This window comes from Alexandromys fortis, unplaced genomic scaffold, assembly GCF_014885135.2.
Source record: "Alexandromys fortis isolate MF-2015 unplaced genomic scaffold, M_Fortis_MF-2015_v1.1 scaffold_33, whole genome shotgun sequence".
In the NCBI taxonomy this organism is placed as follows: domain Eukaryota; kingdom Metazoa; phylum Chordata; class Mammalia; order Rodentia; family Cricetidae; genus Alexandromys; species Alexandromys fortis.
In genome coordinates, this window is record NW_026067917.1 from 5,348,218 (window position 1) to 5,372,411 (window position 24,194).

A 24,194-nucleotide genomic window follows, 5' to 3' on the forward strand; every position below is an offset into this window, starting at 1 on the left:
TTAGTATCCTCTCTGTTGTTTATTTAATGTTTTGACTATAATAGGCCATAAGGACTTTTCTAGTTTTACTTGTTCTGTATGTTTCTTGCATCTTGTATTGTCTGGTTTTGTGTATCAACTTGACACAAGCTAGAGTCAACAGAAGAAGGAGCCTCTGATTGAGGAAATGCCTCTGTGAGATCCAGCTGTAAGGCATTTTCTTTATTGATCAGTGGGAGAGGGCCCAGCCCAAGGTGGGTGGTGCCATCCCTGGGTTCATAAGAAAGCAGACTAAGCATGTCATGGGAAGCAAGCCAGTATGCAGCTCCCCTTCATGACCTCTACATCAGAACCTGCCTCCAGGATCTTCCCCTGTTTGAATTATTGTCCTGACTTCCTTCAGTGATGAACAGCAATGCTGAAGTATAAACCTAATAAACCCTTTCCTTCCCAGCTTGCTTTTCGGGCATGGTGTTTCATCACAATAATAGAAACCATAACTAAAACACTGTGTGTGTGTGTATGTGTGTATACATATATATGTATGTATGTATGTATTTTTCCTTAATTTGGGGAAAGTTTCTTCTGTAAGCAGAGTTTCTCATTGCAGCTGCTTCATAATAATCACATTGAGCCTTAATAATAATTATAAATGTTCAGCCAATAGCTCAGGCTTGTTACTAGCTAGCTCTTACAAGTTAAGTCATTTCTATTGCTCTGTGTGGCTTTTACCTCTATCCAATTTTGTATATCCACCTTGTTATCCATATGACTGGCGACTCCTCTGATGCTGCCCTTCATTATCCCATCATTTTCGTTTGACTTTCCCACCTAACTTTATCCTGTTCAGCTATTGGCCTGTCAGCTTGTGAATTAAACCAGTCATACCAACATATATTCACACAGTGTACAGAAGGACCATTCCACAGTGTTCTTCTATATATTTTTAAGTTATGCTTTATTCTACTGGCTTTGGGTTCTTGTCTTCATCTATGTCTATAATTTAAGATTTGGTTTTTTCCTGGTGTTCCACAGTTCTTTCATTTTGTCATCTTTGCTTGCATGGTCCAAGTCTTCTACTTCAAGATCTTATATTCTTTGTTTTTCTTGGTCAATTCTACTCAAAAGATTTTCTCTGAGTTTTCTATCTGGGCTTTTAAGGTTATTCCATCTTAATTTAAGTTTGCATTATGTATATGTATTGTGTTTTCTTGAACTAAGACTTTAACTCTTATTGTGTAGATTGTGTAGTTTTCCTGAGTAGAACAAGAAATGGAAGGTGTTCTGTAAGAAGGATTCCATTGGATGGTTGGACAGGAGAAACATTCTATATGAAAGAAAAAGTACTTGCTTGAATTGTATCTTTAGGGAGAAGGGAGGAATAATCAGGAGAATCATATCAATTGTGAGAATACCATTTAAAGTACATGAACAAATGGACATGTTTGTAGGTTTCTTGTTTGAAAATTTTAAGCATTTTTTACATTTAAGAATTTGTATCTGATTCTATAAATGTAATTTTTAAATAATCTTTTAAAGCAGTATTTATTCATCTTATTTTTAATTTTTTAGGATTTGAGTTGGTCAAAATGAGCAATCGTAAGACCAAGAGTAACAACGTAATACATGCAGAATGTCTTTCAGAGGTTAGTATGTATGTTCCTTAATCTCAGATCCTTGTTAAAGATGATCTTCTGATTTTTTTTCCTTTGCACTTTTTAGACTGCTTTATATTATTAGAGGAGGTATCTTTGTAAATTCCTGAAAGAGTAGCTAAAAACAAAGTTGTCCAAATTGGAAAAATTGTATGTGAAGTGATACGCCATGTTTTTATTGTTAAAGTTCTTAAAGGCTTCTGAAGTATTTTTATTCTGTTGGATGATGTTGTATATGAAACTCTTTTCTTAATTTTATCTTTGTTTAGGTCATCGTTTATAGAAATACTGATATATTGCAGAACTCAATAGATACTATTTTTTACATTATTTTGGAGGTTTTTTTTATGTTCAACATTTTGTTTCATTTTTACATGGGGCAAGTTTTATTTTCTCCTTTTCAGTTTGAATGTGCTTGCCTTAGAAAGTGTGATGCTGAGGATATCACCAGAGCTTTGACCATGGAAGACACATATTGTGCTGAGCTACATGCTTCTGATGACAAAGGGAAAAAGGACATTCTATCCTCACTGTACTTTGTTGAGTCTCTTTACCAATAATTGAGTATTATACTAAATGCTAGGTAGTATCTTAATAGCACATTATTTTCAAGTACTAAAAGTGTGTAAATATATATGTTTACTATAAGAAGCCTATAATCCATGATAATTGTACTCTAGCATGTTTATCAGTTGACTGCAGCTACATTTACTTTTAAAAATCAATGCTAAATTTTGACATACTTAAAAAGATCATTTTTTCTTACATATCTCTTTGTGTTATATGTGTGTATGTGAGGCAGTAGTGGATGCTAAGTATCTTCCTCTGTCATTCTCCATGGTACTATTAAATGGGGTCTCTTGTTGGACATGGCAATTGCCAGTTAGCTAGACTGATTGGCCAGCAAGCTCCAAATTCTCCTGCCTCCACTTTTCAGGTCTGAAGTTGCAGGCATGAGTTTGCTGTACCTGACTTTTGATGTGGATTTTGAGATTCTAAACTAAGGTCCCCATGCTAGCACAGCAAAAAATTTACCAACTGAGCCATCTACTCAATGTTTACCTCCTCCTTTTTTTTTTCTTTTCTTTTTTTCCCCTTGGTTCTTTGAGACAGGGTTTCTTTGTGTAACAGCCCTAAATGTCCTGGAACTAGTTCTTGTAGACCAGGCTATCCTCGAACTTATAGAGATCCGTGTGCCTCTGCCTCCCGAGTTTTGGGATCAAAGGCCTATGCCACCACTGCCCGGCTATCACTCGTTTAAAAGAAATTACTACTTAAAAATAATTAGCTTTTTTTTGTATGTGAAGTGAATAGTTCTTCCATGAATTGATTCTAAACACCTGTTTAACCTACGTTCTGATAACTTTGGAACTTTTGAACTCTGTAAGGTTTTAATAGGTTCATTTCCTTTTTTCCTTTTCCTTATTTTAGGTTTATACATAGTTTTCTATCCAATAAATTTTAATAAGGTTTTCATTTATTTAAGGAAAGGGTTGAGGTTTGTCTTTATTTCTAGTGATCTTAACTAGGTAGAGGAATAGATATAATTCATTGATTCTTTAGATGTCTGTGGTCTATTTTATTGATTAACAGGTATCAACTATTATCAGTATAATCCATGTATTGTATTATAGATAACTGTTTTAATCTTCAGAATAGGCCTTACATAAATGTGTTAATATTCCCTTATTTAGATGTTTAGATCTAGAAAACATTTAATCATTTAATTGTAACTTTAATGATTTTGGCACCAATCCTATTGCTGTTTGTGCTTCATCTGAAATAATAACCATGTGAGTCATTTCTTATACCCTTCCATACACATAAAAAATTCACATTTTATCTTTGGTACTTTAAAATCTGACAGCTTAGTCTGGGAGAAATAAATAATCTTATAGTCTTCTTAGTCAGCTGAGTATTGTCCTTGAATGATTACTATATTAATACCAGATACTGAAAAAGAATAAGTTTATAATGGCTTGGTTTTTAAAAGACTACATGATTATTTTGACATGTTTTTCCCAACTAAATCTAAGACAATAATTCTAAACCAATTTGAAAAATGGCTACTTTTAACAGATTCTTTTCTGGCTCGCTCCAGTGATATCTTACTTTTCTGTTCTTTTTTTGTTTTCACTTTATTTATTTATTTTTGCAGTTATGGTGATAGAAACCAGAGTCTGGGCATATATACTAAGCAGTTGGTTTATCATGGAACTACATCCATGGGCCTGATTGCTTACTTTATAGACCAGTGGAATCTCATTTCTTTCACATAATTAAATAGTGGCTTATAAGTTGATGTAGTACTGTTTTATAGTTTGGTATTTGAATTTGTCATTTCTTTCTGCCTTTTTTGTAGGGTCTTTTTGAATCATATCCCTATAGTGTTTTTATGCTCAGAATCTAATGGGTATTTCAACTACATGAACCTTTAAGTTTAATTTTCTGCAGAATCCTGACTTCAAGGCAGGTACAGATTGATAGTGATTACACTAAGCCATTTTAGATGTATTATTCTCTAGAGAGACCATTGACTGTGTAGTTGCACTATTGGATTGGATTGCATTGTTAAATTTTTCTAGTCTTTGATCTTTTAATGATATAGTAAAACACTTATTCACATACATTAGAACAGCCTTCAGAGTGGTTATATGTTGAAACAGTTCTCCCACTCATTGACATGATCACAACCAAATTCTCATTATTAATCTGAGACTAGATAAATGGAGAATCTAGTTATAACTCACAAAAATGATGCCAAAGCAGTTAGTTCCTGACTGCTATAAATAAGCTTTCTTTTTATTGTATGTGTAATATTTAAATTCGTGTATCTTATGTTTTTTCAGGTACAAAGAATCTTACGTGAAAGATTTTGTCATCAGAACCCACATAGTAACCTATTTGGAGTGCAAGTACAATACAAGTAAGTCTAGCTGTGCGCTCCTCTATTATAAATATATTTACATTTGCTCTCCAAGTTTTGTAAGTAATGCACGGATCTTAGTGATGTTAAAGTTCTGTTTTCTATATAGAAACACTGACCATTGTGAAACAAGAGCATATACCAGTACTTATATAATGCAATGGTCTCTTGGTGTTTCTTACATTTCTTTTCTGTCTATTATCTGATAATGAGAAAATTCTGACACTCTTTTCCTTAACTTCACAGACAATTCAGGTGATGGTGACCCAAGTTATAGTTATCTCTAAGCCCAGGGAATCAAAAAATTAGCATGATTGTCTCTTCTCCTCTACCACTATGGAACCCAATATATTCCAGCCTTCCTGGGTTTCCTCTTCAGGTCTCTAGATATTCTCAACTGGGCTATGTTCTTTTCTCTGTATTCTTCTATCTGGGAAATCTTAGATCCTTCACAGCATAGAAAGCCCAAAGGAGAAAAGTAATGTGCACCTTCCAGTTTAGCTTTTTAAAGCTATGACACAGTAAATTATTATACCCTTATTTTTAATTTTTTGACCTTTTCATATCATTATAGGCATTTAATTGAGCTACTCAAAAGAACTGCTATCAATGGAGAAAGTAACTCTGTACTCATTGTTGGACCACGAGGATCAGGAAAGACCATGGTAAAAGATTTTCAGATGTATCATTGCTTTAATAAACATTTGAAGTTTCTTACATCACATGACATTGGAAATGTTTTTCATTTCATTATATTTCAACCTTCTGTGTTTTTTGTGCCTTTTAAATTGCAAAAGACATGCATAGGTCCTACAAATTTAGGATGTGGTATTGAAATTAATCTTGCTTTTTTTAAAACTCATCATTGCTCAAAATGACAAGTTTTTTTCTCAACATTGGTTCTGTCATTATCATTTATCCTCTGTATTATATTAAGACTACTAGTTGACAAACAGGAAGTCCTGCTCATCTACTGCTCAAAGAGTGTGTGTGTGTGTTTCTGTTTACTATCCTTTTGTGGAAACCAGCAGCTTACAATGTGTGTAAAACTTTGCTAGTCCTTTTGCATAATGTTGTAGTGACAGATAACTTTAATATATTGCAAATGTAAATATGTTTCATTTCTAAAAATAGTTTACCAGTTATGTCTATGTCTTTATTAAATAGTTTTTCTATCTTTGCTTAACTTTTCTATCTACTCTAGTTTACTTATATCTGTCTTCCTGTAGCATTTATGTTTGGAACAGAAGGGATAGTCCTTATTCCTCTTTGAAAGATTTTTAAGTTTTCCTTAATTCATTTACAAATTTAATGGATATGCAGTGGTAATCAAAACAGTTGTATGTGGTGTTATGATAAAACACTACAAATGTTAGAAGAATATAATTATGTGACACACAGCCATTATCCAAAAAATGTGAAGCCTGTAATTAAACATTTTGAGGCTTTGTAATACCTTCTGAGTATATTTCCATAGTAATTATAATTAGTAATCTTTTAATTGCAGCCTTTTCCTTTAACTTTCCTATTATTTTGTGGTGGTAATTTTTGTTTGTTTTATTCGTTTGTTGTGTGGTTTGTGAAACAGAATCTCATATAGCTCACATTGCAAATCTTGATCCTTCAGCTTCTTATCCTTATTAGTATGTTTTATCTCTTTCGTTAGCCATGAGCAAATACTTTATTTTTTTTCTGTTTGATTAATTGTTCTTCCTTGTTTCATGAAGTGTGCAGAGTATTTAGCAGTATTCTGTAGAATTGGCATTGCAGGAAAAACTTTGAAATCATTTATGTTTATTTTTTTCTATTCATTTTAGATGCTTTCAGTGATACTTAGTAGAGAAAATGTAAATAGAAAATGTAGTATTAAAGTAAAATATACTGAGACATAAAGATCACCTAGGACAGGAGTTTAGTCTGTAATGTGTAGAAAACTTGAGGGTTGCTTCGAAAGTTTATTAGTTTGCTAGATTGTTAAGATCTTATAGTATCTATTAGGCTCAGTGTCTTAAGACTTGGACATAATAAATAGGTCCTATATAGTTAAACCTTTTAGCTATAAAGTGATTTCTTTATATTTGATTCTTAGCATTCATGATTTTAAAAAATGATGGCTTCATTTCATCTTTTTCCTACTAAACATTTTGCATATTTTATATTTAGTTAATAAATCATGCTTTGAAAGAACTAATGGAAATACAAGGAATGAGTGAGAATGTGTTACAAGTTCACCTAAATGGTAAGTATATCATCATTTTCCCATTAAGAAATGATGCAAGGGGCTGGAGAGATGGCTTAGTGGTTAAGAGCTCTGGCTCCTCTTCCAGGGGAACCGAGTTCAATTCGCAGCACCCACATGGCAACTCCCAACTATCTGTAAAGTAACTTCAGTTCCACAGGATCCAACACTTTCACATCGGTACATATAAAATAAAGATAAATAAATTCTTTTTAAGAAAAGAAATGATGCAAACTACATAGGTTTGCATATTATGAACATAAATTCATTTGTGTTTTAGATCTGTTCAAATACTATATTTTGAAAACTGTATGGAAGTATAAGGGCCTGTAGAAATTGGAAAGGTTAATAGAACTTTTTAAGAGTAGTTTTTTTCTTAAACAGTACTGTCTCAAAAGAATGGTTGTGTGCCATTTTTTAGAGGAAGTAATAAAAAGTCTGATTTTTTTTCTTTCTACTTAAATTTAAAAAGCACTAGAAAATATACTTACCTGGAAAATAGTCCATGCCAAATACTTACATCATTTTAATTGTACTTTAATTGGGCTATATTTCAGGACTGCTGCAGATAAATGAAAAAATTGCTCTGAAGGAGATCACACGGCAATTAAATCTAGAAAATGTAGTTGGAGATAAAGTTTTTGTGAGTATCATTTCAGATGTTTTATTTCTAGAAAGTTAGGAGAAACATATTAGACAGTTATTATATATATTAGGATTTGTAATATTTTTGTCGTTAAAAGATGTAATGTATAGGATATATTTAGTCATCAAGCATTTATTTCAGAAATTGTCATGAATTTTTATGATTATTCATTGAAGTAAAAGTGTTTTTAAATCACCACTTGTAAATTAGCATGGGCAGTGTGGATAGATACATGCTGAATTTAAAGCTGGCATAGTGGGTTGGTTGACACCTTTGTTATTATGGTTCCCTGGTGATATCAGACTATTAGGCTATTGAATGTTTCTCAATTTCAGATTCTTGTCTTTATTTTGTGTATTTCACAAAATTCTTCTAAACAAGGGAGAAAGCATTAAATTTCCACCTGATTAAAAATATTGGATGGTAGACTGGGTGATTGTGGCGCGCACCTTTAATCCCAGTGCTCTGGAGGCCATGGCAGGTATATTTCTGTGAGTTCAAGGTCAGCCTGGTCTACAGAACAAGTTCCAAGACAGCCAAGGCTACACAGAGAAAACCTGTCTCAAAAATAAAATAAAATAAAATACTGGATGGTATTGTGTTGTATGTTTATTTGTTATTTCATATCCATAACTTAGAGTGTAGTCTTGTAGTCTCAAGACACTGATAGTGCTTCAGACTGACTTGAAGTACTCAGATTTCTCATTAAACTGTTTCCCTGTTTGACTAACTTACATGGCCTAAGAAAAGCAAGAGTCATCCCTGTCTTAATCTGAGTTTGGTTTCAGTACCCATACTAGACAGTTGACAGCTGTCTCTGACTCTAAATCAGGAAACCAGTCCTCTAGCCTTTGTGCTATACCTCATGTTCACATACCTACATGCAGACAGACACACCTACCCATAATTAAAAACAAATTCTTACAAAAAGTTTTAAAATATCTAAATAAAATTCAAATTAATAACTTTAATAAGAAATAAATTAAGGGAGTTTCTGCTCCAATTCTAGAACATCTCGATAATTTATCCATTATTCTCAATTTCTTGTAGAATGTTTAAATTATGTCCAAGAATATTTTAGATTGTTCCAAATAAACAGATAAATTTGATGTAATAAACACATTTGTAATGGATATTCTTGATCAGAAAAACTGTATGATATCTTAAACAAATTTTATCCTTTTTGGGATCTGATTTTAATTTATACTAAGTTTTTTGGTTGTACAAATTTGAGAGCAGTGACAAAATGGAATGCATTTCTTGTCCCTACTATATTTAGAATCTAGCAACTGTCCAGGAACTGTACTCCTGCTAACATTTCTACCAGGATTGCCTAGAAAATAGGAAACTTTACTTATGAGATAGGTAGATTTCACATTTTCAGAGCTTTACCTTTACCTTTGATTTTAAGTTATGGATAATGAATACAGAGATATTCAAGTGAGAATCTATCCCTTGGCTAATTTCCTAGTAAAAGCAATGCATTATTTTTTGTAAATAGTCTTAAGATTCAGCCATCTTCATTTTATTAAAATTTAGTCTTTCTATTTTTGTTATTCAGGGAAGCTTTGCTGAAAACCTTTCATTTCTTCTGGAAGCTTTAAAAAAAGGTACATATAAAAGATATTTGTAAAGCATTGAAATTCAGAAATATCAAAAGAGGTTTTTTTAAGGATAAAATTGGTATCAATGAGATGGCTTAACAAGTAATAGTGCTTCCCACACAAGCTTGACAGCCTGAGTTTGCTCCCGAAACCAAAGATGTAAGGAGAAAACTGACTTCTGAAGATTGTCCTCTGACTCCACACACTCACCGTAACACACCAGTCTTCACGCGGAGATATCATTCTGGCACACTAATAATAAAATTTAAAAGAGTAAAATTATTCACCTCTAATCCTAGCACTTGGGAGATAAGATAGGAAGAATATGTGTTCAAGGACAGTATGAATGAGACCGTGTCTCTGACAAGCAAGAATAAAGTCATTTTGCCTATTATTTGTTAATTATGGTTGTCTTACAACCTGTTATGTAAAGATACTATAAATGATTGTCCATGTGTCTTTGTCTGGATAGGTTATAATGGGTAGAAATTTAGATTAAAAGGTGCCATATTGAAAAGAATATTGCTTACCTGTCTTTGAAATATGTTTAAAAATACTTTTTCTTCCCATAGTTCAGAAAGTTACCAATTTTCATATTTAGGTACCTTGTAGAAAACTAACCAATGTCAGTTTCATTTGTATAATTTTGGTTTTATAATTTGCATGTCCTGGTATGTGGTGATGGCTCTTTATTTGATGTTCTGACTCACCGTTGTGTTGTTTCCTATTGATGCCTCACCCCATTTTGTCTCATACCTATTTATAGAGATTTTTACACTTTGCTGTCTTAAATTCATACTTGACTGAATAGAAGTTTTAAATTTCTGCATGACTATTTTATCTAGAAGATACCTTTATCTCCTTCAAATTTTAAAAACGTTCACCAATATTTCCTTTTAATACACATATTTCTAATTGATAATTTGGTTGGGTTTCTTTTTCTAAAGACAGTAGCTCAGGTATCTCGGGCTGTCCTTGAGTGCACTTTATAGCTGAGGCTGATTCTTAAACTCCTTATCCTCCAGCATTACTTACTTATACCAGTAAGGCCACAGATTTATTTTTATATGCAGTGATTTGACTTTGAATAAACCGTTTTCTCTATACTGAGATATTGGCCGTATTTTACAAATTCTTTTTTCTGTACTATTTCCTAATTTTGCTAGGCTTTAGTATTTTGATTTTTGTTTTATGGCCAAAATTAAACCATTTAAACTCAGGTTATTTTATTACCTGAATAAATAAATAAATCGTCCCTTAATCTTTCCTTAGAAGTTTTACATAAATGTAAATTATTCCTAAATTTGTGATGATTTTTTAAAGTAGTTTATATTCATATGGAGAGAAAATGTATTGAGTGCTACTGAATATTACCTGATTGAAGTATTAAAACTTGTAGTTAAAAATTTTATTTCTTTTTATTGCACCACATATTCTAGTTGGGTGTTTGTAGAGAAATAAGAAGGTACATTTTGCACTTCTCTATTAGCTAAATATGTCTTTCTTGAAATAGTAGTTTTTATTCATTATTGACTACTTTTATATTCGAGAAGTGTTTTGATGGTATTGAAAAGTCATCTTTGTAATTATTAAGGAGCTACACTTATATAATTATAAAGCTGTTTTGCAAATGACTTTCTCAGTTTTTTCATCAAACTCCTGTAACTGGATGGAAACTAGTTTAGAACAAAAATGGCTCTATTTGTCCTGTGGACAACTTTTCATGCACTAGTGAACTTGCATTTGTAAATGCCCTGCCCAGAGTAACTTATTAGTTTGTGTTGAGGTGAATTATAAACTCAAGTATAGCAGTTTGGGGAAAAAAAATATTTGATGTATTTTATTAATTTGAAACTCATTTTTTCTTAGGTGACAGGACTAGCAGTTGCCCAGTGATCTTCATCCTGGATGAATTTGATCTTTTTGCTCATCAGAAAAACCAGACACTCCTTTATAATCTTTTTGACATTTCTCAATCTGCACAGACGCCAGTAGCAGTTATTGGTCTTACATGTAGATTGGTAAGTGTTTTTATTTAAAAAGAAGAAGACATATATTTTAGATTTAGAAAATCCAGACTTAATTACTGGCATAATCTATTTGACTTAAAGTAAGTTTTAGGGTATTTTGAAAATTATCTTTCTTCAATTCTTTATACCTTGGTCTTGCTTCCCACTTGTGGAAAACAAGAAAAGAGTTGCCACCTATATTATAAGTTGTGCTTTAGTCCTCTCAATGAAATCATGGAATAAAACCTACACATACTAATTAGTGACATTTCTACTATATTGAGTAAAGAAACGGTTAAGTAATACCAGTAGTATTTTATAAAGATTGTTAGTTTTTATTTTATCATACAAGATTATTTCCATAATTTGAATATATCTCCAGGAATTCTAGCTATCTTTAACATCAGTAGAGTGATTCTTTGTTAGGGGTTGGTTTTAGAATGATCTCACCTAGATTATAAGTATTTAAAATTTTAGACAGTTGTATTATTCTTTTGTGCTTAGCCTTCCCCTTCTCCCACCCCCGTCCTGAGAACTGAAACCTAGGACCTTATACATAGTAGACAAACACTCTTAGCACTGAATTTATTTACTGTTTTGATAGGTAATCTCACTCGTGGGTTTCCTAGACTGTCCATGAACTCAATATGAATCTCAATATGAATCGTAGGCAGATTTATGATCCTCCTGAGTGGCACAAGTTACTAACAGGGCTATCTGTGTCTACTGTGGTTGCTCTTGTATCCATGTAAAGCCATGTAAGAATCGCCCTTTCTCTAACTTATTATAACTACCAAGTCTCTGCAGATTTCTTCACGTTCCCACCACCCATCTCCTTTCTTCTTAAGCTTAAGTCAGGCTGGCTCATTTACTTATTTTTCTTTCCTACAGCTCTGTCTTTTTCATAAAACTTATTTTTTTCAATTAATTAATCTTCCACTAGTCCTCCTAGTTTTCTACATAATTTTTCATGTTTTTATTGCTTTTCTATGAAATTTCTGTGTTTCACTTCTCTCATACCTAATATACTTTGTGTGTTTTCAGATTATTTTTCCAACAAAGAAGAACTGACTGATAGTTTATACTCTATTTATCCCCAACTCCAAACCAGAAACTATCACCAGGCCAAAAGAAATACATTCTTGTTTTAAAGAAAGGGACAGGAAGTGGGGCTGGGCAGAGGGCTTAGTGGTTATATCACCTGCTGGGTAAGTGTGAGGAACAAAGTTCAAACACCCAGAACCCATGTATATATTCCTGATGGGTAGGGTGTGGCAGTCACCTGCAATTATAGAACTGAAGGCCTACAAATTACCTTTGGAGCAAGCTACCTGACCAGAGTAGCCTAATTGATGGACTTCTGGGTTCAGTTGAACAAGAAAGATGGAAAGCCATGATGAATTCTCTTGACATCAAACTCAGGCCTCTACACATATATACACAGGCACATTTATGTAAAATATACAACATACATGTATGAAAAAAATTATGTGAAAGTAGGAATGACTTTCTCCATAAGCATGAAGATTTAAATTCAATCTCTACACCCATCTAAAAAGCCAGATGTGATGATGGGCCACTGTAATCCATGCCTGTGGAGATGGAGACGGGAGAATCCCTGTGCCTTGTTAACCAGCCAATCTAAATAGGCAAGCCTCAGGTTCACTGAGAAAGTCTCGCCTTTTTTATTTTTTTAATCTTTGTGTATGTGTATATGATGTTAATACATATGGATATGCATGTGGAGGTCAAAAGATAACTTTCAGGAGTCCTACCACGTGAGTCCTGGGGATCAAACTCTGGTTTTCACTCTTGGTGGTGAGTTCTTTATACACTCACGCAGACCACTCTCCCAAAGGAACCCTATCGTAAAAACTAAAGTGGAGAGCAGTGAAGAAGACACTCAGTTTTAACCTTTGGTCTCCACATTACAAACATTCATGTCTACCTTAGGCCTTCAGAGTGATTTTGATTCTTGTTTCTGCATATTTCTCTAATTCTGTGTTTCTTTTGTGAAGAATTGTGCTCCTGTATATTTACAGGAAGAAAACCAAAGCATAGGTGTAAACAGTTTTGTCAGCAAGAAACCCCTCTGTGGAAATCATTCCTTTAGTGTTTGTTGTGGCTTTCTCTTCTTTTTTGTCATTATTGACCACCACAAAACAGCTTCTGTTTTGACTCCTTCCAGTCTCAAATGCAAGATTTTTTCTTTCTTGTAATTCCTTCTTTGGGGGTGAAGTGTGCATGCATAGCAGACATGTCAAGGTCAGATGACGACTTGTAGAAGTTGATTCTCCCCTAGTATATGGGTTCCAGGAACTGAACACAAGTCTTCAACCTTAGCAGTAGGGGCTTTTTCACTCTGAGCCTTTTTCCCAGCTCCCAAGTAGTGTCTTAATCTTTGCAAAGAATATTATTTTCATTGCCTTTCTGCTACTTATACAAATAACTTTTATTTCTCCTTAGTAGAAAACAGTTAAAATATTTGTATTTTTGAATATTACCTGTATTAATTCATCTGTTGTCACTATAAAACTATTAAAAAACATTCTAGGTATTTGTATTTCCCCTTTTGAACCAACACAACTATTAGTCATTGCTCTTTGCTTCCTAAATGACCCATAATTATTTAAAATTTTCCTTCGTATCACAGCTTACTAACCTTTTTGTTTGTTTTCTATTATAAAGATCATTTGGCTTTAAAAAATGCACATTTTCTGGAGCTGCTGTCCTCTTTTTATAAGCAAAAAATTCATTGTAGAAAATACCAATACTTGTTGGAGATAACAGTTTAAAATGAGTCCTGACTCTTCCACGTTTATGCATTGATTGTATAATTTTAATAATTATCACAAGATAGCTTAATCTATACTTATCTCTTCTTTCTCTGTAAAATATTGAGGCAAAAAATAATGTCATTTCGTAATTAATTACTTAGTTAATTTTAAGAAGATGAGAACTTTTCAAACTATTTCTATCAAGTAATTACACCTTAAAAATACTAATTGCATGGAGAATGGCTCAGCTGTTAAGAGAACTTGCTACTATTAGAAAGAGTGAGAGTTCTTGTTCCAACACTGGTTCTTTCCACTGATCATAGCAGCTGAATTCTGATAGCTCAGCAAATAGAACTTTGCTCTGTTACTCATCTTGTTTCTTGAGACTCTTGGTTTTTTGAGACAGGGTTTCTCTGTGGATCTCTGGCTACCCTGGAACTCACTAGGTAGATCATGAATGTTGGGATTAAAGGAATGTGCTACCACCACCCAGCTTCTTGAGACTCTTAAAATCATGAATATCTCTGGATTTTTGTTACCTTAGATTTTTATGAGAACTTTACGGTGTGCAGAATACCACACTGATGTGCTTGTGTTCCTATCAGTCTGGGTCAGGAATAGTCATTGTTTGAGTGTCCTTAGTAGACTTGGGGATGTTAGCACTTGATATCAGGACCAGAGGAATTATTTAGTTCAGCAGTTCTCAATTTGTTGGTTGCCCAAGACCATCCTAGATATCAGATATTTACATTACAATTCATAACAGTAGCAAAATTATAGTTATAAAGTAGCAACAAAAATAATTTTATGGTTCAGGGTCACCATATGAAGTAATATATTAAAAGTTTGAAGCATTAGGAAGATTGAGAACCACTAATTTAGTTCCCCTCAAATTAAAATGCTTACTTATGAATTATAAATAAATGTTCCTGTTTGCTTATTCTCTGACAGTGTATTTTGAACATGCTTCTTACACGGATGTCTTTTTGTTTCCAAAGGATATTTTGGAACTCTTGGAGAAAAGAGTGAAGTCGCGGTTTTCTCACCGGCAAATACATTTAATGAATTCATTTGGTTTTCCACAGTATGTGAAAATATTTAAAGAACAGTTATCTCTGCCTGCAGAATTTCCAGATAAAGTTTTTGCTGAGAGGTGGAATGAGAATACTCAGGTAAGTTGAAGGCAATAATGACATAGAAATGTGTGTCTTTTCATGTTAATAGAGGAATGAAATTTTAAACTTTTTCTTACTTAAGGGCAATAGACATAACTTGTGTCCTAAATTATATCTTTTCAAAACTTCAGGTTAAGCTTTAGCACTCTTGAGTAGCTGAAATTTTTAATCTATATTTGGTTTACATTTTAGGTAATTTTTTTAGTGAATTTACTTAGTTTAGATTTTATTTTATATATTTTGCAATTTGATAAGAGACCATATTGAAAGTTCACTCTTATCCTACACATGTGTTTTTTATTCCAGTTCTCATAGACAACTTCAGTTTGTTTCATTAGTTTATTACAACACTGTACAGGCTGTGGCACCTCTTATGAGTATACTGGGCAACCAGACTACCACTACACTATATTCTAGCCCTACTTATTTTGTACCATTTCAAACCTTACTTGTAAGCTAAAATTTGTTTAGAGTTCAGTGCTTACGTGATTTTTTTATCTTAATTTTGCTCTGATTCATACAATAATTATTGGTGTAACAAAATATATAATAAAATAAATTTAAGGTAGGAAGGGGTTATTTTGAGAGTATGAGTTGAGTTTTAGTTTAAGGATATAGTGGTGCGAAAGACATGAAGACCCCAGAGCTTTTGGTAGATAGTCAACAGCATCTGCAGTCAGAAAACAGAATAATGAATGCTCCTTTTCAAATCTCAATCTCAATCTCTCTCTCTCTCTCTCTCTCTCTCTCTCTCTCACTCACTCCCTCCCTCCCTCCCTCCCTCCCTCCCTCCCTCCCTCCCTCTCTCTCCCTCTCTCTCCCTGTCCCATTTTCAATCCAGGACCCCAACCCAGTGGGATGGTAATTGAGATGGGTGTTGTCTTAGTCACTGTTCTATTGATATGAGGAGACACTATGACCAAGACAACTCATAAAAGAAAACTTTTAATTAGGGTCTGGCTTACCATCTCAGAGGCTTATACCATTGTCATTATTACACAGTGTGACATCAGATAGGCATGGTACTGGTCAAGTATCAGTGATACATCCTGATCCACAAGAAGAGAGGGAGAGACTGGCATAGACTTTTGAAACCTCTAAGCCTACTCCAATGACATGTTTCCTTTCACAAGGTCTTGCCTCCTAATCCTTTTAATATTTCAAACAGTTTCATTCCTTGGTGACTAAATATGTGAGCCTACAGCAGCCATTCTTATTCAAACCACCATGCATATCCAACCTCAATAAACTAATATAGATAATTCTTTACAGGCATGTTCAAATATTGACAGAGGTTTCTGTCCACCCGGTTCCACAGCCTGAACAGTCCCAAAGAAAAACACAGAGGCCTACATTAATTATAAACTGGTTGGCCTATTAGCTCAGGCTTCTTATTAATTAACTCTTACATCTTATTAACCCATAACTCTTGTCTGTGTTAGCCACATGGCTTGATACCTTTTATTAGTGAGGAATTCTTATCTTGCTTCCTCTGCATCTGACTGAGTGATGACTGAAGATTGAGCCTTTCATCTTCCCAGAATTCTCCTATTCTGGTCACCCCGCCTATACTTCCTGCCTGGCTACTGGCCAATCAACGTTTTATTAAACCAACATAAGTGACAGATATTTACAGGGTACAAGACCATTGTCCCACTGCACTCAAAGGCTAACCTAACCTAGATAATCTTCCATTAGTAAGTTGACAGTATTGACCATCACAGCTATTATATGTATACAACACACTTTAAGGTGATTAATATCTTAATTTTACAAATACTTAGTTTTGGATTTTCCCTTCCACTAGACTAATCTTACATGGGACTAGGCAAGTTTTCTCTGATGCTGTGTCTGATTTAAGATCTCTTTCTATAGGAAGATGTTCTTTGTCATTGGTCATCTACATTATTTCTTTTCTTACTGTGTTCTGGATTTTAACATCTGACCATTTGCTTTACTTCTCAATGCCTCACAGGCATTCCCCTTATATAGCTCTTGAGCTAATAGTCTTATTCCATCATGTTTTTGAGAGATTTGAATGCAGTTATTCATATTTAAATGTCTTCCAGGGATTTTTGTGTTTTCATGCCTTTTTATTCTCTTTTCCTTAGGTGACTTTGCAGCCAAGGCCATTGTCCACCTAACTATGTTGCATGTGTGTATCCATCACTGTATAGTTTTAAAGCCATGGGTTCTACATCTTGAGATACAGCCACAAATGAAAATTAAACAGAAAACAATGGCATTTATACTGAACATATATAGGCATTTATTTGTCATTCCCTTAACAATGCAGTTTAATAATGGCCTAGTTCTGTTGCTATAATAAAATGTTCTGATTAAAAGCAACTTGAGATATGGCTTACAGGTTAGAGTCCATCATTGGGAAGCCAAGACAGGAACAAGAAGGCAGGAAGTGAAACGGAGGCCATGAAAGAATGCTGCTTACTCACTTGTACAGTTTGCTTTCTTAGAAAACCCAGAGCTACCTGCCCAGACATGGCTCAACCACATTGAGCTAAGCCCTCTCACTTCAATCATTAATCAAGAAAATACCCTCCAGACATGCTAACAGACCAGTTTGATTGAGGTAGTTCCTCAGTTGAGTGCCTCTCTTCCCAAATGACTCTTAATTTGTGTCTAGTTGGCAAAAAACTAACTTCTACACACACACATACACAAAGCTATTTACATAGCATTTGCATTGTGTTGGGCGGTACAGTATAAGTAATCAGAGATATACAGAAATGTGCATTGGTGATTACATACCCAAACTAATGACCTTTTCATAACAGAGAATAGGATTTCCCCTTATTTTATTTCTCTAAGGTATTTATTTCCTCGACTCAGTTTTCTACAGACACAGTAATGAATATAATTAGAGAATGATAGGAGTTTCTGGTGAAGCACTAGTCTAGATGATTTAAAAAGTGGATGCAATTAGATGACAACATGACTCGCCTCTAGTGTTTATCAGGTAAAGATGAAGTTTAGGTAGACACTGATTTAGCAAAATAAAGCAAAGGGTAATCCAGTACAGAGAGAAACACAAACAGAAAAATGAGGTGGCAACTCTTTGAGTCCTTTCTGATTTTGTGAATATTTATGGATGGTATGATCATGAGGTAGAGTTCCTCATGCTGAACCAGATCTCCCTTTTAGGTTATTTCCTATAAGCCTTTTGAAACAGCCAGACACCAGGCTCTATTGAGGATGCAGGCCCTTAAGTAGCATGTGAAAGTTCCCTGGCACCTTAGTTATTGATAACAAATTTCAACTTGAAGAATATATAAACAGGCACAGAGAGGCATTTGTCCATTGAGAAACACACTTACCAAGACATACCTACAGTTTCCTTCGTTTCCTCATGTCAAGTTGCATCCAAGCAGGATACCAGCTCCTTAGGTACAGCTGTAGTTTTCCTTGTTACCCTCAGGCATGACTTCCTGAAGCTCTCAGCTTTGTAGTTTGTTTTATTTTGCTGTTTTGTTTTCAGACTTTATTGCCCCCAATCAAACTTAAGTGGCACATGGTAGGTGATGATCTCTTTTCTTATGAAAGGCTTACAGCTTTAGTGTTTAAAGGAGAATTGACACTATTCGGGCTTGCAGTTTGATCATCTTGTGCTGCCTCCTTGAGTGTGTTACTAAAATGTGTCAGCACCATGGCCAGAGTCCCCTTCTGGGTGGGAGTGTGGTAAAGGTGGTTTGGGAGCCAGCCACTACTTCAGTGCTGACATTGCAGCTAGTTGTTTGTTTAAGATAAACCTGTAGTTCTTACAAGCTTTTTTTACAGCACTAGGAAGTAAAGATTTAACTAGAAAAATAGATTTACTGAGAGTGTGAAATTTCAAGAGAGAATCAAAAGTTTATTCCTGAAATTTAGATATTTTTGAGGTGAAAGAAGCAAAACATCTCTAGTAGAGATATAAACATGTATTCTATCTGTGGCTTTCATTATTGTTGGGGAGTTCAGTATTTACATTTGTTGGGTAATTTTTTTACAGTGTCATGTAGTGTCTTTTGGTAGTATGTTCTTGTTTTTATAACCCACTCTGTCATATTTTGCTGTCCATATACCCTTGTTTGTAGGGCCATCTGCTGGAGACTGGCCAACCTGCTAGGAACAAATGATTCTATCTCTCCTAGAACCTGTCAGCTGCCCTAGCTTCTCAACCAGAGCTGGGGCTCATGAACCCCTTCCCATCCTGTGCTAACTGGCTTGATCTTGTCCAGATAACCTCAGCTTCCATGAGTTCATGTGTTGTGAGAGTCTGCTTGTTTATCCCCAGCTGCTCAGCTCCAAAATAACCATACAGAAACTATATTATTTAAATCACTGCTTGGCCTATTATCTCTAGCTTCTTATTGGCTAACTCGTACATCTTATTTTAACTCATCTCCATTAATCTGTGTGTGCATCACCACAAGGTCGTGGCCTGCCAGCAAAGATTCAGCGCATCTATCTCAAGCAGCGGCTCCATGGCTTCTCCCCTGACTCTGCCTTCCATCTCTCAGCATTCATTTACGTTTTTTCTGCCTAGCTCTGTTCAACCCTATCAGGCCAAGCCAGTTTCTTTATTAACCAATGGTATTCATATTCATGTGGGAATCCCACATCACTCATGAGTACAGAAGTTCTGTTCTGGTCCTCTCTAGCCCCCTGGCTTTTAGAATCTTCTTATGCCTTTTTCTAAGATAGTCTCTGAACTTTGGAGGAATTGTCGTATATAGATGTTCTATTTCTGGCTGAACACCGATCATTCACTTAGCATCTGCACTGTGGCCAGTTGTGAGTTTCTCCATTAACCACCATCTGCTACACAAAGAAACTTTTCTGATGAGGTCTGAGTGCTATACTAATTACAAGAGAGGAATTTAGAGGGTATAGTGTCCATACAGCAGAATAGTAGAAATAGAGCTTCCTAACCATAGGTACTTGGCTGTATTCCAGTTAGGCTTTCTTTTTCTATGCTGGCCCTTTGCAAATAACTGTGCTTAAGAGATAGGAAGAATTCCTCTTGTGCCATGGTCTTACTTCTGCTCATGTTCTGATAGCAGTTCATAATTTTCCCATTATATTCTTTTAATACTTCCCCTTTTTTCAAGTATAATAACTCTTGATTCTCTGGTTTGTACTACCTTCTGTTCAACCATCCCTCCAGTTTGACTATGTTGTTTCCCCTTATTAGATTAGAAATTTGGGATTAAGCTATATTATCCTTATTGTTTTGTTTTTGTTTGTTGTTTTTTTAGTGTCTCTCAGAAGACTCAACTGTGCGTGAAGTTTTACAGAAACATTTCAATGTCAACAAAAACATGCGGTCATTACATATGCTATTGGTTTGTATTTTTTAACTACATTTATTTTTGCATGATCCGTGAAAACAAAAAATTATGTGTTAATGGATAAGTTTTCATAATAGATTTTTATAAGAAAATGAGTTCTGATACTATCTTCATAGAACTTTCTTTATAGAAAGCTTGAAAAAAATAGAGAAATAGCCACAATGGTCAGAGTCCCAGCTTGTAGAAGTTCAAGGACTTCCAGTCTCTTGTCCTTAACTATTGAGTATCTGAAGTGTACATCTAACCTGATGCTGTCTTTTTGTCTGCTACATTGACAAACCTGAGATATTTCTATTCAATATACAGATTAATACAGTGAAATTGTTAATTGAGGTGAAAACTTAGTCCCAGAAGCTGATATTTGCTTGAGTAGAGCACTAAATGAAGAGAATAGTTATGTCTAAGGTTATAATTGTTTTCTAAATTGCTTACTTATAAACTGTGATTACTTACTTACCTCTACATATTATTTGTAAATATCAGAGTTTTGAATTGTGTTCTTATTTTCAGTTTTTTGTTGGACATTTCTTCTTTTAATTATTTTTGACAAGTAAGATTCAAGTGCACAATAGTAGAGACAGCAGATCTGAACTGAGTCTCTGCTGCATTTTCATGGAGCAGAGTTTGAGGCTAACTCTCTAGTTTCTTTCTTATAAGAATAAACTATACCAATTTTTAAACATTGTTCTTTAATATCTCCAGAATATTCAAGTAAATAAGTTATTTTTAATGTACCTTTCTTTAGATGCTTGCTTTAAATCGAGTAACAGTATCACACCCCTTTATGACTTCAGCAGATCTAATGGAGGTGCAACATTTGTGTAACCTGGATTCTAAAGCAAGTATTGTACATGGTGAGAAACTGCTTTGTTAGTCTTTCTTTTAACTTTTGGATTTTTAAAGTTTAGATTTAGATATTTTCCAAAATTATAATCAGTATGTAGCATAGTGCATTGTATACAGAATATTTACATAGCAGCTTTGAATCAGTACTGTCCAGTGCGTGTATTATCACTGCTCTTTAGAGTGAAAAAAACTGTTCCGTCTCCCATGCCAATAGGAATTCCAGGTAAGGTTATTGACAATGTTCTCCATCTTTGCTCTAAGTGCTACTATATTTGGTGGTATTTGTTCATTTGAGGTTCCCTCTTCCTTTTGAGAATGGAACATTTTTCTTTCCAGTATGTTGGGGGAGAACAGGGGCTATGCACACAGTTTTAGATGTAATTCCCAGAACTTCCCTGCATAAATGCTTCCCAAAGTCATGTTATTTGAAATTGCATGATAATCACAACTTCTTTTATTTGTTGTGGGCCATATAGTATCAATTTTTTCATGCTTATAGCACACCCCTTTAAGTTTACAAAAATCCTTATTTTGCAGATCTCCTACTCCCACCCCCCAAAGAAGCCAGTAACAACTATGTTTGGGGAAGTTAAAAGACTTACTTGTGTTCTTGTAGAAAATAGTGGTTGAATACTTTTAAATACAGGGCATCCCACCCTTCTCTACCCTTCAAAGCCTTGACTAAACAGTAGTTATTTTCTAGAGGACAGTCATTTCAGTGTCAAGCAACTCAAGAGTCCATCTCTCTTTTATTATAGGTCTGTCAGTCTTGGAAATCTGTCTTATAATAGCAATGAAACATTTAAATGACATATATGAAGAGGAGCCCTTTAATTTTCAAATGGTCTATAATGGTGAGATGAAAAGTTTGTCATTTTCTTCTAGATTTCTTCTCTGTCCCTTATTGGGGAGTACTAATATTCTTATTGCTTACTTTGCAGAGTTTCAGAAATTTATTCAAAGAAAGGCCCATTCTGTTTATAACTTTGAGAAACCTGTGGTCATGAAGGTATGGTTTGATTTGCTTGTAGTTTTCATCAGATTCAACTTGATTTTTTTATATATTTCATAACCTTTTGAACCCTTAAGTATTTTATTGTAAGAACTTGTTGAGAGCAAAATTTGGTTAAATTGAAAAATACTTCAAAAATTCTTTAGGCAGCTTGTTTAGGCAGAGTTTGTGAAGATAGGCTGCCCTCTACTGTCTGTTCTTAGTACTTGCATACTGCAAAGGAAGTACATTGCTGTAATGACTCTATCCTTTTTCAGCCCACAAGTTGGTACTTACAAATGTTAAGTTATATTTGTGGTAAGTTATCAATTTACAACTTGACAATGATATCCTATAATACTCTCCTCTGCTCCAAAGAAAATGGGAATCACATTATATAGACTTAGGTTTTCTAGTAGGCATGGGAAATATAAGGTCAAATAACTGTAAAAGTATAACTCAGTCTATTAAAAATATTTCCAAATCTGTGATTAAATAATTTATGAAGTATTTTCTATTATATCTTTAAAATTTGGAATATGTGTACAGAATTACAGCAGATCCCAATTTAATAAATACTCATTAGAAATTTTATCTTTTAAATTTTAAATATATAACTAGAAAAGTAGGTTTACATTTAAAAATTATACCAAATATATTTATTTTACTAAATAAAATCTCAGAGTTTTACGTTCATATTTAATGGAATCTAAATAAAATGTAAACAGGCCCACCCATTTCAAGGGTTTGATTCTCCAGTGTTGGCACAGTGTGGTTGTGGTGGGGACTGTTACAAGGGACTAAACATCTTTATTTTTAAACAGTGGAAGCCTGATTTGGCATTCCTTCTAGAGCATAGCCTGCATTTCTTTCCTGTAGCAGTTTTCACAGAGCAGAGTCTTGCCCGTTCCCGAAGCAGCACCAGTCCTGGCATCCTGAGGGAGGATTCTCCCTAACTCCTCTCTAGTGTCAGGGTTGTGCAAAGGACACCTGGGCATGTTTAGGAATCATTTGTAGCTCATTTGAACATTTTAAAATAGGGTATATTTTGCAACTTGGAAATGTTTTTTTTCAGTTTTGTTTTTCTATACTAAAGAATCTAATATTTTCTCATTTTATAAAATGATTGACATCCGAGCCTTTTCTCTTCCTATAAGAACTTTTAAGGGAAACAGAATTATATTCTAGTGATATTTTTCACAGTGAATTTTAAGAAAAAAATGCTCAAGAATCTACTTCAGTATTTACAGGCAAGGGAGAAGATACAATGGCCAGGATGATGGTTTCCCCAGGGGCAGGCTTACCCATTGCACTCCAGATGTTTGACCCCTGCAGTTTCCCAGATGCAGGAAATTCGACTTCATAATTTGTGAAAGTGGGTGACTGGATTCGCAGTCTCCACTGGAAGGGGAAAGAAAGAATCTACTTCTACTTCCATGTGTCACTGTTTTAGTATGTCATCAGTGTGGTGTTTCTCTTTCCTTAATAACAAACCTCAGCAGTTGTCAAGGTTCTAAAAAACTACTATATGAGTTGTAGAGTAAGAGGAAGCAAACAGTGAAGATTTCTGTTAAGGTGACTTAGAGGAGCATGGACGGGAACTTCATTGGCTGGTGGTAAAAAAAACGAACACACCACCACCCCAGGGTTGTGCCGCCTTACAGGCCCTTTGCTTACAGGACCCGCCCCATAGCTTTATTGTACTCTGGACCTTTCTTAACCTGTGTTACAGTTGTTTAACTTTTTTGTTCTTTAATTTTTACTTATGTTTCTTGAAAGGAGTTATTCTCATATAATATATCCCAATCTCCTCCCTCAGATCCTTCCCACCTTACCCTTCCAACTCCATGCCCTCCCTCAAGAAAACAGTCAAGCAAATAGACAAGGATAAAACAAAATGAACAAACAGACAAAAGAAACAACAAAATAGCAGGGGCAAGCGCATACACAGGCAGAGACACAACCAGAACCCATAAAAACAAAAGCAGAAACCATAATA

At 34.5% G+C, this 24,194-nt stretch overlaps 1 protein-coding gene across 4 annotated transcripts in view; it reads left to right on the forward strand.

Annotated features, from left to right (window-relative positions):
* Orc4 (origin recognition complex subunit 4) overlaps positions 1–24,194 on the forward strand; it is a 37,793-nt gene that overhangs the window by 10,178 nt on the left and 3,421 nt on the right. For all 4 annotated transcript variants that reach the window (XM_050139948.1, XM_050139947.1, XM_050139946.1 and 1 more), the window contains 12 exons: positions 1,552–1,625; positions 4,484–4,560; positions 5,135–5,225; positions 6,724–6,799; positions 7,357–7,442; positions 9,007–9,055; positions 10,919–11,070; positions 14,834–15,007; positions 20,266–20,352; positions 21,104–21,212; positions 21,963–22,058; positions 22,146–22,213. In XM_050139948.1, the coding sequence (XP_049995905.1) occupies positions 1,569–1,625; positions 4,484–4,560; positions 5,135–5,225; positions 6,724–6,799; positions 7,357–7,442; positions 9,007–9,055; positions 10,919–11,070; positions 14,834–15,007; positions 20,266–20,352; positions 21,104–21,212; positions 21,963–22,058; positions 22,146–22,213 (1,122 nt within the window). In that variant the 5' untranslated portion in view covers positions 1,552–1,568. The remainder of the gene's footprint in view (positions 1–1,551; positions 1,626–4,483; positions 4,561–5,134; positions 5,226–6,723; positions 6,800–7,356; positions 7,443–9,006; positions 9,056–10,918; positions 11,071–14,833; positions 15,008–20,265; positions 20,353–21,103; positions 21,213–21,962; positions 22,059–22,145; positions 22,214–24,194) is intronic.